Source organism: Anas platyrhynchos, chromosome Z (assembly GCF_047663525.1).
Source record: "Anas platyrhynchos isolate ZD024472 breed Pekin duck chromosome Z, IASCAAS_PekinDuck_T2T, whole genome shotgun sequence".
Lineage (NCBI taxonomy): Eukaryota > Metazoa > Chordata > Aves > Anseriformes > Anatidae > Anas > Anas platyrhynchos.
In genome coordinates this window covers 74,593,127-74,613,537 of record NC_092621.1, presented here as the reverse complement: position 1 = coordinate 74,613,537, position 20,411 = coordinate 74,593,127, and the positions used below count along the sequence as shown (strand labels likewise).

General features: G+C 40.4%; 1 protein-coding gene across 3 annotated transcripts in view; it reads right to left on the bottom strand.

Moving 5' to 3' along the window:
* LPAR1 (lysophosphatidic acid receptor 1) overlaps positions 1–20,411 on the bottom strand; it is a 68,042-nt gene that overhangs the window by 31,831 nt on the left and 15,800 nt on the right. For all 3 annotated transcript variants that reach the window (XR_003492845.3, XM_027446213.3, XM_027446217.3), the window contains exons 2-3: positions 12,898–13,066; positions 329–1,076 (exon numbers count right to left, since the gene is read on the bottom strand). Coding sequence is in view for 2 of the 3 variants with exons in the window: in XM_027446213.3 (XP_027302014.1) it covers positions 329–1,076; positions 12,898–12,957 (808 nt within the window). In the remaining variant the exon portion in view is untranslated. The remainder of the gene's footprint in view (positions 1–328; positions 1,077–12,897; positions 13,067–20,411) is intronic.

Genomic DNA, 20,411 nt, shown 5'->3' with positions numbered 1-20,411 from the left:
CCAGGATGGGCTGCTGCTATAGGTTTCAAACCTGCATTGCTGCAAACAAACACACAAACAACAAAACCAACAACCCTTACATCTCCAGGTCCTGTTTTTTTCATCAGTTTCATGTCACAGGGCTGAATGACCAAGTCTCTGATATGCACTTCAATAAATAAGCTTGATAATCCCAACACAGTAATGAATACTGGGGCTTCTAATTACCCCTGCCTCTTCTACCACCCTTCAAATGCTGCTGACCTCCCAGAAGTTGGACATGCATTACAGCAATCACCTGGTAAGAAACAGAGAGGGGAACGCAGGGGGGGATGAAGTAAACACTTACCAAGCACAATGACCACAGTCTTCAGGAGGCTCATCATCGTGTCCCGATTCCTGCGGGGTCCAGAACTGTGTCTGGACATTCTCATAGTCCTTTGGCGGACATACCCAAAGATATGAGCGTATAGGACCACCATGACCACGAAAGTGACCAAGTTGAAAATAGCCCAGAAGACCAGGTAGGAGTCACTATAGAGCGGTGCCATGTTGGAGCAGTGAGTGATATCACAAATACAGTTCCATCCGACACTTGGTATGGCGCCCATTACGATGGCCATAGTCCAGATAACAACAATTACCACCACCACTCGCCGGTTGCTCATCCGAGTATGTAGCTGCATGCGAAAGACTGTAATGTGCCGCTCGATAGCGATGGCCAACAGATTGGCTACCGAAGCCGTCAGGCTAGTGTCAATGAGACCCTGACGGAGAAGCCAGGTGCTTACAGTCAATCTTCTAGTGTTGGGTCCTGTGTTAAACATTAAGTAAAAGTAGGCCAGCCCTGCAAAAAAGTCCGCAGCAGCTAAGTTGGCCATTAAGTAATAAATAGGAAAGTGGAATCGGCGGTTGACATAAATAGCCACCATAACCAAGAGGTTGGCCAGCATGATGAAGATGCAGACGGTAATCCCCAAGCCCATTACGAGCTTGCTGACAGTGTTCCATTCAGTGGCTAGATATTTTCCACTCCGGTTGTAAAAGAAGGCAATGGTTTCATTGTAGTAGCACTGTGGTTCACTCATGGCTGTGGACTGAAAGAAGGGGGGGGGGGGGGAGAGAGAGAGAGAGAGAAAAAGAACGACATCAGAACTTAAAAACATATGATTGCCTGCACAGACAAGGCATGCACAGAGAGCTGGGAGAGGCACTGGAGGCAGGAAGGGAACACGCTTCAGAACAAATTTATTTTTTCAGAACAAATAGCATTCCACAACTCACAAACAATTGCTCTGAGGAGTCCAGTAACTGCAACCAGATTAGAAACCACCAGAAATACTTCCATCTGCTCTGGGAACTAGCATGACTTCTGACATCATTGTAAATTACATAGTAAATATTAAGAGCTTCTGGCCAAGCAGACCTGCTGAAAAAACTCACTCATGGAGAAGGGCATGCAATTCATAATTAAAAAAGTTAACTCTGTTATACAATACCTTATTTATGTTATCAATGCATAAAACATTGTTTGTCTGTAGACGTGTTAAAAGACAAGCTCCTCAAAAAGCATGAAAAATTATTGCTGTTTTCAGGAGGTTTTCATTCATTTAGGTCTCTGTCAGGGACATTTCTTGTTGTGCTGTCTTAAAAATGGGGAAGAACCACCCTAAATTAAAATCATCAGTGTGTACTAACAATGTAAATTCCCTGGGCCAGTGATCCTATCTGTCCATAAAGCATGAAGTGCATTTATAAGTGATAAAGGAAGCCACTGTATTTCTATGAGCATCCTTCTTTTACTATCAACCATGTTGCTGAACTGGGTTATAAATGTGCTATGCCTTTAAATATAACTCACCTAAACTTGCTTATTTCAGTTAGAAAAAGAAAGAGCGAAGCAGGGAAAGAAAAAAAAGCAATATTTGTCTTAACGCATGTTAAAAGCAGCAAACTTTATTTCTTGCATTAAATATTGTTATGGCTATGTCAAGAAATACATGATTAATTTTCCTGCCAGAGTACCCAGCTGAGCACAGCTATGGGTGCAGCAAGCAAGCCCTGTACCCCACCAGAATGTAACAGCTTTGTGTAAAAACACTGGCCAACAAGAAAATGCTTAATAAGTTTCCTTCCTAAGTTATAATCAATTACTGAAGGTGTAATTCCCAAAAGGCAAGCCTCAGAAAATAAAACTCTTTTGAGCAGCATACTGGTTCCTTGTTTAGCATGGCTTATCGTAAAGGACTTAAAAAAAAATAATAATAAAAAGAAAACCAACAAGAAGTTCATGTCAGAAAAGTCTCTGTTTGAAGAGGCTCAGGAGACCTGTCTAGTTTTATGGCTGTGAAACTCTGACTGATTTTTTTTTTTTTCCCTTAAACACAGAAAGAGAAGCAGTTTTAGCAAGAAAGCAGGTAATAATCTGGAATGAGGAACAGATCAACAATATTAAAATATAAGAATTTCTTCCCATTTAAACATGCAAACCAAAAAAAAAAAAAACAACATGTTTTGGACAGCTCCAGCCATTCTCAGGAAATGCTACAGCTAACATAACCTTCACTTTGAAACCAAAAATGTACACAACTAGGAAACAGAAATAGTAATTGGACACAAGTTAAAATAGTATCTGATAAAGATTGCCTTAGAATTACTACTCAGAGCTATTTGTTTGTTTTAATTTGCATGTCTTTGTCGTCACAACTAGCCTAGTTCCAATAAAGCAATGTGCAAAACTTCCCACCTGTATCCCAAATCTGCCACATGATAGATAGATTTGTGTTAAAGAAAAAAGGGTTTTCTAAAAATTATTTTACCTCCAACCTAAACATTGATCAGAAACATTTGCAGACCCAGGATAATAAAAAGCCAGAGTAAATACTATTTCTCAGCATACTTACTATAAAACTTTTATTGTTCCTCTAGGATACATCAACTCTAGGTTAGAAACCTTTCAGTCTTAATTATTTAAGAATTTAAAGAAGTTCTTATGTACAATCTTTCCACTGCCCAGAAAAACTGATTTACAAGGGATACTTAACAAAGGGAGACCTAGCTACAAGGCATCTGGCTTTAATTCTTTGCTTAAATATTGTGTGGTAATAACAGGTCAACTATAAGAAGCCTTGAGGGAGGGAGGAAGTCATAGAAATGAATTAGTGGACCTTATAAAAGCTTGCCAACATCTGCATTAATTATGTGAATGCCCTGTTTTTTGCCCTCTATAGGAATATCTGGACACCGTCTCAGTTACACAGGAGGTCAGGACTCCAAAATCTAGTTTGTGATCCTGAATAAATTCTGTCTTTTCCGATGTATTCACTGATCTAAATGTTTCTTGTAGATGACTGCTGCCCATACTTAACAACTTTTGCTCCCCTGTTGTTCCTGCAGTGAGACACAAACTACACATGGCAGAACATATATTTTAATTTCAGAAATAGAAAATGTGGTAGATGTTGCTTTCCTTCTTCCCGTGTGTTGACTTTGTTTTGCATTTGGGGTTAGAACATGAAATATCCCTCTCGTTAAGTAATATTCTCCCCACGCTCCTCATACGAAACCTGAGACAAGGTAGGATAACACAAGGCTCATTGTAATATGCACAAAGTGCATTGCATTTGTCTCATTCACAAAGTGACAAGCCAGGGCTGAATGTGTGCAACGCACATAAGAATATGCTAAGTGCTACAGAGCCAGACTTGTTAGGTTTGAAAACAGAGCAGCACCTGAATAATCCCAGATGAACAGAATGAGGCTCGCTAGTTTCTTTCCTTTTGAATACAGAACAAAAGACTCTGGTCATGTAAAGGATTTTGAGAGAAGTTTTGTGCTCAGGGCATGCTAATCCGAAACCTGGAATCCTCCTTTAACAGCAATCTTTTCATTCCTAGGGGAATGAAGAGTTTTCCAGGGCCTCGGTCATGCAGGTGTTTGCTCTTGAGACTTAAATTGGGAACTGATTCGTGTTCATCACTGGAGTTTTCAGACACCACAATAAATGGGCCCATTAGTGACAGTAATAAGGAACAGGTCACTAACAAAAGTTCAAATAGGGGACTTCCAGATGATGGACTTTCTCGGATGCCAGCAGATATCCACAGGAAGATTTTGACCTCACGGGTCACAAACATACAGAGATCCCAAGGCACCACATTTACCCATGACACTTTTGTCTGGCTGCAAAGGCTTTAGCAAGAGGGAAATAAAATGTACCTCCGAGAACTGAAAGTGTTAACATACCATAATGACACACACAAGTAGGCAGACCCAGCCCCTCCCCTGCCCCTGCAGGAAAAGGGGCAGGGAAGTTTACATTTTAATTTCCTGAAGTTTCACTCAGTGTGTTTCATTGCATGGGTGAGCCAGATGTGCAGTGCCCTGAGATTTACCTCATCCGTTTTGTGTATCTCAACAGAAGTTTAAAACAAACTGAGCCACAAATTACCCATGCTAACTAAATCTTCAGAACACATCTGCACAGAAAAAAAAACCATTTGAATTACAAACCAACAAGACAGATAAAGGAAAATGGAATAATAACAGGCTGAAATCAAAGCCTCCTCTAACCACGTGAGGTTGATTTAATACCCAAGCCAAAGAACAAGAAAATCCTGAGTATATGGGGTTAAAATCCTCAAAAAATTGAGACCTAGGCACAACCCCAACCCAGTGCACACAGACTGGAAAATGCGGCACCAGGACTTCATAAAGAAAACTCACTCTGGTTTTACAGCCAACACCTTTTCATCCTGCAGTGAGAATGGCACCTTGGCATTGGCCTCTCCAGCCACGCTCTGCTACACGTGTCCCCTCATCTCCTCTTCTGTGGTGGTATAGGACCATGCCACTGGGGTGGCAATGGGGAGGCTGGGACGAAGAGCAACTTTCTCTCCAGTGATTAGTGTTTGATGTATCCTGCTGCTGCCCCAGCCCCTCCAGCACGGCTGAAAGAGTGGGGTGAGGAATTGGGCCAAGGCATGGAGAGGTCTTGCCCATGGGGTTATTCTTGGGTGAGCTGCTCATTACTGCCTTCTCCTCTTAGGAAAAGGACTGGTGAGGAGAAGGCAGTGGGTGCCTGGAGCAGTAAGGTACGAGGGGAGCTCAGGATCCTACCACCTCGGTGCATGAATGGCAAATGATCGGTATATAAACCCCACTGCAATCTGAGAATTTGCAGAATTCCTTAGATCACCTAGCCTCCCACCTCCCCCCAAAAAACACAACAAAAGACCCCCCACCAAGACATGTGTGCATTTATTCCTTGCTGGGAGAAATAGAGATGAACAGTCTTAGCATACTAAGGTCTGACTTTTACAGAGCCTTTAAAAATTGGAAGCCACAAAAATGTTTCCATATCCAAGAAAATGTTTTAAAAGTATTTTAACCCTAGGCCCTCCAAACACAGTCTGTTTCTCTCCTTTTCTCCTTTACTGAATTAACCTTGACATGCTGCTGTTTTCTTACCCAGAACACGAAGAGGAGATGAAAATCCATTTATTTGGCAAGGAAGCCTGGGAAAGATGACAACTCTGCATGCAACAAAATGCCAAGTAGAAGCCAGAGACCTCAAATTTACAGAAGTCATTCAACTTGCATGCAGTCTCCTTGAAGTTTGCGAGACTCAGAGGAGACTCATCCTATACAGGATGAGATTTTAATTCTTAGGTAGCTACCCTTGGATCCCAAAAATAATATTTATCATTCTCAGTGCTATCCGGAAGTCCAGAAAATATTTTAGAGTTAAGGCAGAATTGGAAACAGTAGGTTAGGACTCCAAAACTGCAATAGGTGGCTTACAGCTCTACATTTAGTACAGCAGTGAATGGAAAAGCAATAGCACTGCTTTGAATTTAGCTAAATACTCTGAAATTTACCAACATACCAGGAAGGCTAGAGCTGAAAAACTTGGGGAAACTGCCAATTTCAAAATCCTCAAAAAGGGTATCAATTAAGAATATCTTTAAAATAAGCATAAGAGAGTAAGTATAGGAATAATTGATTCAATATGTAAATAATTTCTCAAGCCGCAATTGCAAAATCATGGTCTTTATAGAAGTAAAGTTGTAACAGATGAGAAAAAAAAAAAAAATCCAATTTGCAACCAAAAAATCTCCACTATCTAATGAAAAGCATAAACTATTGTTCAGACTATGGGATGCAAAGGAAGTAAGAGGTTCAAAAACAAAGGGGAAAGGATGGTGTGTTTTACTGTAAAAATAGAAATCGATAGGTATCATTTTCCCCAAATGTTACGTCCAAAATCAAGAAAGTGTTCAGACAAGGGTGCTGATTCATCAAGCCTTGGATCTACTATACCTTATGCAATTATTTAAGTCTGTAAAACAAAAGTATAAAATGCTATCACCAAGATCCAACAGCTCTTCACATACCCTTTGCAGAACTGCATCTTCCAGAACTGTCCAAAGCAACTGTTTGACAGATTTAAATAAAAACATGCATGTTAGATTTAGTAAGCCATCTCAATTTCACCAGAATAATTTTTTAGTTTTCACAGCTGAAAAGAGGGGAGAAATGAATCCCATTGCAAGGGTATTCCTTTAATTCAGCTATGACAAGATAAAGAAAATAATTACTTATTATAGACCTTGTGGCAACATCTTAAGAATGCTTTTGTAGTAGACTATATTGCTGAGTTTCAGACCTAACAAATGTCCAAGCCAGCAAAAATCAAGCTGAGAAGCCCATAGTTATCCAAGAGCTTATACTTAAAAAGAGTAACCTAACACATCTAGACCCTCAGGGTACCAAAGAGACCCAACCACCAGCAACACTGGAAAAAGAAGCAGTTTGACTGCTGGAAGGTATAATTCACAAGTGACACAGATCCTGTTGGAAGCTATGATTACAACCTCCACAGATTGACTATAAAACCAAAGAGGGTGTTGACCTTCCTTAGTGCTTATTCACTGTCCATTACTACAAAAGCAAGTTCAAGAATAGCTTCCGTGGGCTAAAAAAAACAGAACGGGCAAGAGCAGGAAGTCCAGCAAAGGATAAAAATGCTTTTCTTCTGGAACATAAATAGTAGGTCTGAAATACCTAGATGCAACCCTGCAACTTTTCAGGATAGATAAATCAGGGATCATGCAATGCACCGACTGAATTCTTACTGATGAAGACCAGTAATGGTCAGGAGCACACTGAGCTGGTCCAGCAGGTCTCCAGGTGGCTAACTGTCTGGTTCCACACTCTTGCATTTTCTACTGCTACAAGAAAGAAGCATGCACATGCAAACAAAATCTCTTTCACTGCAGAATTCTGCCTAAGGAGATTTATAGAATCAAAAGGTAGAAGGACTATAAAAAAATACCCAGTGGAAGACAGAGTGAAGACATCCATACAACAGCCTACCAAATAATTCAGATAGTTTTTTTTTATCATTGCTTCTTTTCTACAGACCCATCACTTTCAAATGAGCTGCATCCCTCACAAATTCTACCTACATGTTCTGATTAACATTTTCCAATACAGTAGGAAACAAAGACCACCTAAATCAGGATATAATTCCACGTTGTCATATTCCCCCTTCCACTGCAAGGCTGGCTTTTGCACTTTGATTACCCAAGATTTTTTCTGAGACCAGTCAACTTCTTTGCTGCCCCAACACTGCCTTCCAAACTCCTCTCAAAAGAGCCACCACTGCAACGTGTAAGTATGGCAAAAATATATTAATTCACTTTGCAACTATGAGAGGCATGACTGGGCATACATATCTTCTGGGTTGCTGAGACTGAACATCCCATACAGACCACCTAATGGGTTTTTGCAAAACTCTTTGAGCTTCATTTTCTTCTGGAGGAGCTTTCATGACAAGCTGGGCTTCCCAGCTGCATCTTCCTCCTTGCAGAGGGATCTCAGACAAGGCCTGGTATAGGCCCAACACCTCCTGGCACTATGAGAAATGCAAGAAGTTGTTTATATTCCATCAGGTTACCAGAATATGCTGCCTCTCACACCTTCAAAAAATGTCTGTGTCATGGTACAGACTAGGCTTCTTCAATAAGCCACCCGGCTCACTCCCCGTAGGCCTGCCTGCCCTACCCTCCTGGACTTACCCTTGCCCTCCACCTGAACACCGTGGCAGGTATCCAACCTGCTCTCACGTTCCTGCAGGCTGCTCTGCAGGTTGAGTGCAGCTCAGGACAGCCCTACCCAGCCCTGGGAAGAGCTTTTTTGAGGGTGATACTGCACACAGTCCCCTCTTTGTGTTGCTTTACAAGCCTTCACACTGGAAGAAACCAGGGGTGCCAAAAAAAAAAAAAAAAAGAACATAACAACAAACAACCATTGACAAAAAACAACAAACATCAGAACAAAAGAAAACATAAAACAAACAAACAGACAAAAAACACAACCAACCAACCAAAACAAGCCTTCACAAAACCCACACCTCAAAACTCCCAAGTGTGTTTCCATGCATAAAGAAATGCAACAAGCATCCTTCAGGCCCAGTTTGTTGCTCTGTGAGCCAAGCTGGGGATTAGTTCTTGGCTCCGGCAGCTGAAAGACTGGTCTTTTATGCTGAAAAAATGCTGCAGGCTATTGGGGCTACTTCCATTTCCAGGGCACACCTTTCATCGCTCCTCACAGAGCAAACCAGCAAAGCAAGCACTTGGGAGAGTTGAGCCTTCAAGCAAATGCCTATTCAAAATTATGTTAATGAGCAGAGCACATTTAATGGTGGGCTGGAAACGAAGATTTCAAAATGGAAAGAAGGCTGACCTGTGTTTACCACTGCAAATACGTCTTTTTCTTGAAATATACATCAGATAGTTTTGGTTTTGTTTGATTTGATGCACTCTTTTGTGAAATGTATTAACAGAATACAGAAAAATCTTTCTCTCTTAGGGTTCTGACAACAATGATAGGGTTCCCTGTCTTTAGGTTGTCTGTACAGTACTAAACAGCTGCTTATAAGGCAATGCTAGTCTGTTTTGAACAAATAGAAGGTATACTTTGAACACCTGATAATTTCATCTATCATTAAAAAAAAAAAAAAAAAAAAAAAAGGCACACTGGTAGTTTAGTTTCCACTGTGGTGTCTGTACCTGGGTAGTTACACCCGTAATCACAAACCATTTGCTTCTTTTTGTTTTTCTTTCTTTCCTTTTTTTTTTTTTCTCTCCCCTCATTTACTTTATCACCCCAAGAGGTCAGTTTTAATACAGAGGGTACTCTGTTTACTCACTTAGAGAGGAAGAAAAATGCAGTGCCTTTGCCAGCTACAGAAGTTTGAGCAGCAAATCCAAGATGCAAAATGTTGGGTTTTACTGGGGAAAGGGGTTCTCCAGCATCATTGCAAAGAGGGAAAGGATACCAAACACGACCATGCTGTGGCAAGGACAGATAGCTTAAATCTCTCCCACTCTAATTTGAACAAAGGGAAGGGAAAATAAAGAAGTATTCAATGGCACTAAGTGGAAGAAGTGGGTTTTGGCTCTGGTAACCACACAGGCATGAAAGGCCACTATAATGGGAAATGCTCTGGGTTTCTCTCTGGAACGGCTGCAAGGCGGTTATTTAAATGTATTCATTTACTTCTAGTATTTGGCTGGTAGGATCCACTGCTGGCAAAAGCAAAGAGAAAATGATGAATTTTTGTTGTTTTCTTGTTTTAAGCATTTCTGAAGCACTGTTGGAAGTCCCTAGCTCATTAAGCAAGTAGAGCTCACACAATTTCTTCTTCAAAGCTTTTACAGAAGAGTTCATCTCATGCCATTCACAAGAAGAGAAGATACTAATCACTCCATAGAGTAAATTGCTCTGTTTAGATCACTACTTATTACGCTTCCTCTTTGCTAAAAAGAAAGCCCTCTGGGATGCTAAATGTTTCCTACAGACTGCTTTAACTTTCTACTTTACTGCATTATCAGACTAATCAGGTTTCTGTTATCTTTTTGCTGAAACATGAAGTTGTCACATCTGCCAAAAAACATAGAGAACCTTAAAAATAATGAAAAATTTTTTGTTATTTTGTTGTTTCTCTCTCTTTAGGAACAGTATGGCTTGTCTAATTTGAAATGAATAGATTCAGCCTTACAATAAAACCCTATAGCTAAAAAATTCAAGGCATGTTCCGGCAACTTTTATTTTAATTGACTTCTTTGGTACATTGGGAATGTTGTCACAGAACCACTTCCTATTCCAGATTCCATCTATGCATAATCAAATGACCCTGAAACTTTACTTATCCTTCACATTTAAACTTCACCGAGATGCCTTAAGTCTATTCCCCAGTCCTCATCTGTGGTAACAGGATGCTGGAGGGGAAAAGAAGGTTGGAGCAGAGCTTTTCAGAGATCAGCATGTAGGGAGGATATCAAGAGACACTACTGTGGAAAACAGCTTTGCTTCAGTAGAAAGTTGTAGAGATGCATCTAAACCTTTTCCTATGTTGACACATCCCAATACTTAAAGAAGTAATAGCAATGCCACACCTTCTACCAAGAAGCTGCTTTCAGAAATCTTTTTGTTAACTGACTCAGAAAATGAATCTCAGGAAAAATACCAATCACAATTAAATTAGCAGAAAATTCCCCAGTGTGGTGCCACCACAAGCATCTGTAGGATCAAACCTAAGCAAGGACTGGACTTCAGGCTGCGAAAATGTACTGCTGAGGTCTCTGCTTGTCCCTATGCAGTTAAAGGGCTGAATAATATTTGTTACTGAGATCTATATATATACACACATATAAATGCATGGGAATATAAAATAGATAATACTTATTTCTAATACTACACTGACCAAATGAAAGGAAAACAGCTGTCCTGATAATGCTTAAAAAAAAATAATAATAGTGAAACTTTTTTTTTTTTAATGTGATGTCATCTAGCTCATGCAGAAAGCATGCAAAACTACTTCCAAGGCTTTTTTTTTTTTTTTTTTAAATATCATTTAAACATTAGCCTCAAAATGTCTTCTGCAGCACACTGTGGTATCTGCTCAGTTTTAAAGGCAAAATAATGTGCTGCAGAAAAGAACTGTATTGCAATTAATACATTTTTCTGAACTATAACCAACATTCATTGTAATGTGAACACAAATGCTAAAGGCAAGCCCCTTCCCTGTGAAACTGCTTTACTGCAGTACTTGCACTTAGTGATCACCCTCTTTAGATGCATTTCACTGCCTCCTTTTCTGTTAAAGAGCCGTTCCTTACCATCAGAAAGGGTTCTTTGGAGCCATGACTCCCCTACGTAGTACTGAAGCCCTGTATCAACCATAACATCCAGGATGGTTTACTGAAATCTGTGGGGAATTCATGCATGCACAAAAGCCTGCCCATGTGGATATCATCTGTGAAACAGGAGTCTCTTTTTATGACATGAGGTTGAGAGAATGATATTTTGCAACCCACACTGAGATATCAGTCTTTTCTTTGTTTTCTGTTGCCATTTCTTTTCTGTTCCCAAATCAAACCTAATGGAAGCACAGCCTCTGAAGCCCAGACAGGGAGGGAGAGCCATCTGTGTTACCAGTCAATGACTGATATCATCTGCTTTTCTCTACTCTTTGGTGTAGTTATCCAAATCCCATGCAAGATTTACTCAGCAGAAACTCCTTGCAAACTATGAGAAAGGGTGCATTTATTGTAAATACAACAGAACAGTGACCATGCGTATTAGAAAGCCATTTTCACATCAGGTCCTTTACAAGTGGAATCTTTTCTCCCACTCATTCTTGCACCACAGCTGACCGTATTTTTCCTTCAAGAAAACATTTATCCTGAACAGTAATCCCTAAACAGTTACACACATTTCTCATACACAAAGAAGCCTTTCTTCAAAGCGGGAACCCACAGAGACAGTGGTGCAAGTGTCTTTCAGAGCACCAAGGAGATGGCCTGGGGAAGCCTTTCTCCAGAAAGGGAGAAGAGTCCATCAGCAGCCTTGCACCCCAGGACACAGGCAAACATCATCTCCATCTCTACTAGGTGTCCTGACCTGCTGTGAAGGCACAAAATCTACCTCCATTTGAAACCAGGAGGAAAAGTAGCACAAAGAAGTTTCCTCCAAACAGATTTTGGGTTCTGCTCTGTGCTCTTTGGTAAGAGCTGCAGTTCTCCTGAGCCAAACGATTTTTGGCAAAGAGAAACAAACAAACAAACAAACACAACAAAAAAGACAAAACAAAGCAAACAAATGAAAAAACCTTCAGATCTCCAATTTTCTGGCAGTGTCATTACCTTAATCAATGGTAGTACAATGTTCATTAAGGTACATACCCTTAAAAGCTTTAACTTGTAACAGACTCTTGGGTCTCAGTGAAGTCAACGGGATTTTGAAAATACTTTCCGAGATGAAATCTTGACTGGTACTAACATCTCCTTTTCTGTTTGTAATATTTACTTCACCAGCAGGCACAAGTACTTGGTGTTCAGTACGTGGAGCAGAAGAAATCGCTCAGGTATTTATAAATATTGAGGCTTAAACACACACTTTGATTCATGAAAGGAAGGTTAGTGTGTTAGTAATTGTAAGTATATGATTAATTTTATTGCTGCTTTTGGCTTAAAACCTTAGCTTTCCTGATATGAGCATTGAACCTGAAATTTTCTGTAGCACTATTCCAACTGAACCCCAACACAACCTTCGTCTTTGTAGTCATTACGCACAGTAAAATCAAACCATACTGCAGGGACCACCTACGTGGAAACAATAAAGATCATAATATGCTATATATTTTCTTCTACAAATAGTATTATAACACAGCAATGTAATGCCGCAAAGTATAACAACATTCTTAGCAAATGATGAGTGTTTTCAATACAGTGTTTCAGGGAAAATTCCCTCGATGACTCAGAATTGAGACTGGAAAAAACCTAGGATTTGATGAAGAAATAAAGAGGTTCAGTCAGTTCAGACATCATAGTTTCACTGCGATCTCCTCACCTCAATCACTTCAGGTTGCGACATCATGGAGGACGGCACCAAGTCGGTGGGGATATCCATTTTAGCTCAAAATGTCCCTGTTGTCCTTGCACCCCTCCTCTGCACCCGTGAACTTCTGGTAGGAATACGGAGATGCTTCCTCAGATCCTAGTCATGCTGGCATTTGTTCCTGGCAGGAAGGAAAAAAAAATTGAGAATAACAAGAAAACCGGGTGTGCAGTCAACACATGAGCCCCTCAGCTGCTGCAAAACTAGCCTGGCAGTTTGTACCACCCAACCCTCTTACAATGGACTTGCAGGAGAAGTTTCAAAGGGCACCGTGTAATGTGGTACAGAACAGCAAAACTATTCACTCAGCCACACAAAATGGAATTCACAGAAACTGAACACTGCAAGAAGGCCATGCAGACATTTCCAAATAAAGATGGTCACTTGCAGAGTGCTAGAATTGCGTTAACATTTTTTCCCCAGTGAAAGAAACAACAGAGAAACCTCACAGAAGAGTATGCATACAACTACTTGCTGGAATTTAGGATACATTTATTTTCTCGACTGGTGTTGTTTTACATTCTAGTGAGCACACTACTTTTCTTCTCTGTTAACAAAAATAACATGGAGATTGTGATGAATTTATGTTATCCTATATGTGCTTTAACCTTTTTTTTTTTTTTTTTTCCCAGATGCATACAGTAGGTGAACATACTGAACTGCTGATCAGATGATACAGCAGAATGGAGCTATTTCTTTAACTATCATGATTATCAAGATTTGACCAGCTTCAGCATATGCTTCTATTCTTATGTGCAAAGAAAAGCAAACAAATGGGTAGAAAACTGTAAACAGCCAAGAAATCAAGTCCATTTAAAAATTCCAGACTGATGCCACTAGAGTTATTAATTTCTTTTCCACAATCAAGCCAGACATATATAACATGTCCCACAAAATAGCTACCACAGAAGGGATTTTGGACAAAATCCTATTGCTCACAGTATCTACCACTTCCTACTCTGTAAGTCACGGTGGAAAACCTCTCCCGCAAATTGTATTCAGCATCCAACAAATACACTAGAAATGATCCCTTACCTAACCAGTATTTCTCAAACAGAGACCATGGTGCAAGTACACAGACAACACTACCACCGCTCCCAGCCTTCGGTTCCCTTTTTCAAAGCCAGCCCTTACTTACCCAGCCAAGAAAGGATGGCTAAGTTGCACTCCACATGGTTTTCTGAGTCAGTTTTTTTCTTTTTGTGTGTCTCTGTCTGTGTGTGTGTTCTGTTCGTTTAAACTCAGCCTTCGCACACCACTGTGGAAATTATTCCTCCTTCTTAAAAAGCATCATCTTTAAATGCCTGCTCCACATTTCAGCACACCCCAGCTTGCCTTACGTCACGTGTAGCTGACTGGCTCATCTTCCAAGCTCTAGGATCATTTTTTCCATCTTTATATAGCTTTCCAGTGACCCCTATTCTTTCCTATTAATTTCTCGCTAGTAACCTTTCATTCTTTCCACTCCTTGCTCCAAAGTTTTACTACTATGCTCATGTAGAGGACAGAAAATGGAGAGTTAGCATTCCTCCAAGAAAACATTCATTGGAAATCAAAGAGCCAAGCTGCAGATCCTTCAGGCTTCCTATTTCCCTTTCAAAACAAACTTCAGTCTATTTTCTGAAATTCACTAATTTTTCCACTGTGCATGACAGATGAAAGAAACATTAACATACTGTCAACTTGAAACTACTGCTTTCCTGATTCAGAGAAGATTTGCTATTTGACCAAGACTATGACTTTCAGTAAAATTCCATCAAGAGCCTCAAGATCCTCAACTGGCAGATATTTTCATTGTCTTGTGAGCTGTCACAAATGTAACTTAAATAACATCTTACCAGACCTTAGTTTCTGTCGTTCTCCAAACATGCTGAAGTGCAGCAACAACACTGAACCTACCTTACAGCAGCTCATTGTTTCTGTTTAAATTTATTCTACTTTCTTACTCCTGAAATGCTGCTGCTGTTGCATAGTGAAGAGAAGAAATATATTACAGATGAAGCAGACTTTAGGGAGGACCATTTTAGATCAAAACTAGATGTATGCTCGCTTGCCACATATAAAAAGGAGAAAAGGAGAAAAGGAGAAAATTATGATTTTTATTTTTTTTTTAACCAGAAATCATCACACACCAGCAGAGAAAAACTGACAAAAGAAAAAAAAAAAAAAAGTCGTGAATCTTTTCACCCTTTTTCTAGCTGTATGTACTTCTGGTAGTACACCAAGGATAGAATAAGCCTAATCTTGTAGCAGGCAATGAGTACTTTAACACAGATGAGAGAATATTTCTGTAGTTATTTTTCACCATCTCTCCAATAAACAGAAACAACAGGATTGGTAAATAAAACACCTAGGCATATGAACATTTCTTCTTTCCCCTTCTGCACCTCCCCACATTTTCGTTGCTTGTGCTGCACGAATCCCTCAATCTGTGCAGGGAGAAGGAGGGCACTTCTGTATACACCTTGCATGGCAAAAGGTGTCTCCAAATGGTGCAATAAAAATAAATTTTAAAAAAGCAGGATGCAAAAGACTTAAAAAACAAAACAAACAAACAAAAAAAAACAACCACCACAGGATTCACCCATGATATCTTGAATGTCATACATGCCACTAAACCACTACCCTGCTGCTTCTCTGGCTGAAATTCCAGGACTAAGGCACCTGAAGCTCTGGCCACCCAACAGAAGTCATGCATGGGTAGGAATACATGGGTAGGAGTGCACAGATGGAAGGGGACAGGGATGCACAAGATGGGGCCACTGCTGCTTTTGTGCCATATCAGAGCTATTCAACATCCTGAGCACAACCTGAGTGGCGATGACGACTTTCTGCCAAATGGTTAGGCTCCAAAACTCAGCCGAGCTGTAAGAGAGTTGGGCTGTACAAAAGAGCTCTCCCCCCTGCTCCCATCCCACCCTGTCTCCTTCAGCAGTAACAAAATGCTGAGGGGATCGAGCTTTCAGTGAGGTGCAAAAACAGGCTGCCTTCTTTCAGGCAAACAAAGGTGGCACCTAACTCAATACCCGTGTGAGTTCAGGGTGGAGCCCTGAGTTTTTCAAGAACTACAAATAAAGGCAATAGGATCTCATAATGAATTTCACTACAGGGCATTACGGCAGAAAATGTAATCTCTATTAAACAGGAAGCCTGCAACACAAAAGCACAGGAGTGGCTCCTTATGAGATTTGATGACTTAATGCCTACAATACACTGAATAAAAGTCTCCAAATCTGCAAACAGATTCCCACATATCACTCCCAAACACAGGAATTGTGGGTGTCACATGTGGACACCACTCCATGGAGTCTTCTCTTGATATGTTGCATCCCTACTGAGTCCATCTACAGAACTACCAAAAGAAAAATGGGAAAAGACATTGGATCCATATTTAAAATCAGTAAAATGAAGATTATAGACTTTCTTTTTCCTCTGAAAAAGTGATTCATCTTCAGAAAATGAAACTTCACCATAAACTACAACACTTGGAAAGTCATTTATGGTAACACACTGTGTTTTCAGGTAACTGAGATAAATCAGCTGGCACTTGACAGAGTGGCAGGTGTCTAACATGAAGACTGGGAGTGCACTCTCCCCAAATGAAATGCTGCTCTGAAACACATCATGATTAAGCATCATAATTTCTGGACCAGCTGTCCGAGACCACAGAAAAGAGGAACCATGCAGTTTTGGCATTACTTTGAGTACTTAGGAGAAATGCAATCATGCATCACAGAAACGTAGTCTTGATGGAACCACTTCTAAAACACACATTACAATAACAGAAATAACAAACACGCCCCACACCTCCCCCTGCACACACAATTATATAGTATAGCACACACATATCTGTGATTTAGAGTGACACAACGGTAGCAACAAATTCTGAATCATTGCATATCTCACCTGGACCACAAATACACACAGTGCCTCTGCTAGAATAAGGCGCTGGGACTGGACAGGAAACTGAATTTCCAGAAGTTGGGTTTGTCTCCCATGTCAGATCATATCAGTTTTTCTGCGCTGTAGTTGTTTTTCAGCTTAGATTTTCTGCATTCCTATCACAGCATCCTTTGGTACCACTGCTTCTCTCTGCAGACATCAAGTTTCTGGCTTAGACGACTTAGAAGATACTAGTTTAGTATGAACTTGAACCTATTTGGCTCAAGGAAGGCTACCCTCCCTGGCCACCTCTAGCAAATACAAGCCTAACTTGCAGTTACAAAGAGGACAATTTTAAGTACTAATTGACCCCAGATGGCTAGGACCAATAAGCCTGTCAAGGAAAATAGAACAACAACAATCAAACAACATTTAGAAAGGCAAGAAAATTAGAAAATGATCTGACAGAGGGGCTCCACTTCCAGATGTCGCTGCAGAGACATTCCTCATTTCGTATGGCACCCTAAGCCTTGCCATCCAAGAGCCATCATCTGGCATCACTCACCTCCGACAGCCTCCTTTGCCAGACAACTGCTGCTTGTAAGCTTGAGCTTGTTCGACACAGCATGACCCTGCCACGGCAGCTTTACAAGGCAAAAAGACAAGGAAGTGTGGTCCAGGGAAGGGCTGTAACCATGACTCAGCCAAGCTGCTGCCTCCTTTCTCCACTTGTTAGAGTGATGGTGATAGTATAGCCCACCTCTATGCTGCTCCCTGCATCCTGTATGGGTTTTGCACTCAAAAGGATGACCCAAAACTTCACTCAGTGCTTTTGCACCAAGAGGTCTGGATTTGTATTAGCACACAATACTTCTTCATTGCTCATTTTAGCTTATGAAGCCTGTGATTGCTCCATCTCATACAGATGGGAGGTTTGGTAGTAATATGACTCTTCCAGCCTTTTGTCTTTTAGTTTTTTAGTTTAAGAAAATCTTTTATTGGGGGGAGCTTTTTTTTTTTTTTTAATCTTTAAAAAAAAATCTTTTTTTTTTTTTTTTTTTTTTTTTTTTTTTTTTTTTTAAGAAAAAGGGGGGAGATTTTACAACACAAACATGACTTTTCAGTTACCTACTATGGAGGTGTTTCTCTCCTTTTCAGTAACCTCACCATGTTAATAGAATGACAACTACAGATACACTGTCTAGCACATAAAGTACAAATGAAAGGCAGAAAATTAGTTTCAATTTCATGCTGCTAAGAAAGGAGAAGAGAACTTACTATTCTTTCTTCCTTTAATATAGTGACTGCTAGGAACTATTGCAAAAATGTTGGCTTTCTTTTGCACATTGCAGAGCATTAGATCCCCTTCCTGACATAAAGATATTACCTCTTTTGAGTCCTTGTGTTACTTCAGTGAAAGACTCCATTGCATACAACATTCAGACCTTGAACAGTAGGTGTACACATTTGTTTACATAAATACAATTCACTCGCTTAAAATTATTCAGAAAAAAAAAAAAAAAGTATGATTCACAACAACTCTTCAAACTTATCTTGACATACACTTCAAAGAAATAACAACAACAAAAAAAATATCTGAAAAACCACAGGATATACCAATATGATTTCATAACTGAGCGGAGGTACCAGCAACTGTGAAATGATGGTCTCAGCAGACTGGCACAGGGCAATTCATACCACAGAAATGCAGATAAGGAGTTCTTGGTCTCCGTGAAATTCTTTTAGCATGCTCCAAAGTCTGCTGTCAGCACTGACTTCACCAAAACACTGAGTCTCTGCAAACCTTTGCATACTGCACTGTATTTTTTTTACACATTCACTACTTCTCAACTGGCTGAAAAAAAGGAGGAAAAGCTGTGTGCCAGCTCCATGTCCTGTCACCTCAGGACTTTCCTCCTCCTTTTCACATGGCACGCCTCGTGTGGCGTGTCAGGAAAAGTCTGTCTGCTTCTGTGTCAGGGACCAGACTGCTGAATCCCGCAGTGAGTTCAGCGCACAGTGTGCCACGACAAACACCTTTGCAGAGTGATCTGTGTAAGAGACGTGAAGCTCCACTGAATGACCTGTCAAAGCATTCTGACAAGCTAAATTAATGCCAGTGGTTATGATCTCTGTGATGCGTATTTCCTCCCACTTCCACCCTCTCTCTCTGTTTTAGGATGCATTTTGCCTGTAATTGAAGATAGCCTTCTGTGCCCTGAGCTAGCTTGCTCACTGATTAAAAACACTGCAGTACATTAATAGCTATGATTCAGTATTAGGTACAAGAAGCAGAAGATAAAAATAAAAAAGGAAGTAATTTTCCTGGTAGATGGTGTGGCACATTGTTGTGTTCTTACCTTAAATCCTTCTGAACAACTGCAACAAGTTTGCTGTTTTTTTTGTTTGTTTGTTTTCTCCTACTCAAAGAGTCTCTTTCCTTGCAAAAACCCCTCCAAGTATCTGATGTATCAGAAGAGGGACCTCCCCTTCTCTTCCTTCAAAAGATCCATCACCATCTTGGAAGCTAGTGTGAAATTAACCATACCTTTCAAACCTCGCTGATGTTGCGTGCATCCAAATACACGTTTTGCTCCACAGCTTCTGCAGCATGGTTGACACCAGCCTGGCTCTCCCCAGCAAGCAGGATAAAGGCTGTCTTTGCATCCACTATCCATTACTATAGCAGTAAGTGTCAGGATAAAGTAACGGCACCAGTTAAGCTGGTTTTGTAGCACTGAATCTGAAATTACACTGCTGGAGACAGGAATGATTTTATCAATAAAAGTACAGAAGGCAACTATCTGTTTCTGATGTCATGTGCACTGACAGCATCATAACAATGTCTATGTATATGCTTATAGGAGGAAAAGTTTGCAACTATTAAGCATGTCTTTAGACCTGATGCCATCAAACAGCATGAGTTACACCTGTTGTTACAGCCCATGCAATGCCAGCCTCCATGGTCACGGTGGCGAACACATCTCCTCCCAAAGCCCACTCCATTTTCAGTGTTGGCACTATGGTCACCTGCTTGGAGACAGCCTATGCCAGGAAGGTCAGACATTTCTGAGCCTAACTTCACAGTCTAGAAACATGAATTGAATGAAATTTGCTAGTATATGGGTAAGTTCAGGCACAATGATGAGAAATCCCTACCTTACAGAAACTGCAAAAAATGAAGAGTAAAACATACATGATTGTCTCTTTTCCACTAGCAAAAGTTCATATCACAAAAGTTACATCCAGTCCAAAGTGCATGGCCAAATTTTTTCAGTTAGAGTGGAAAGACCTATCACAGACTAAAGATGCCACGAAACCAAGCTACCTGTTCAGTCCTGCAGAAAAAAATAATAATCAAGGCACTCACAGAAAACATGGTAAGGTTTTCTGCACTGTCATTATGTTGTCACATCAGATGGGAGCCAAAAATTTTGTTTTAGGCACAGACTACGAGATGCTTATATAAATAACAACCCATCCCCAGAATGCAGCACACACATTGCCCAGACTGCAACTGGAAATTAATCCATACCCAGGGACACTTTTCCATCAAATCCCTGTCTCTGTGGAGAAATTAATTA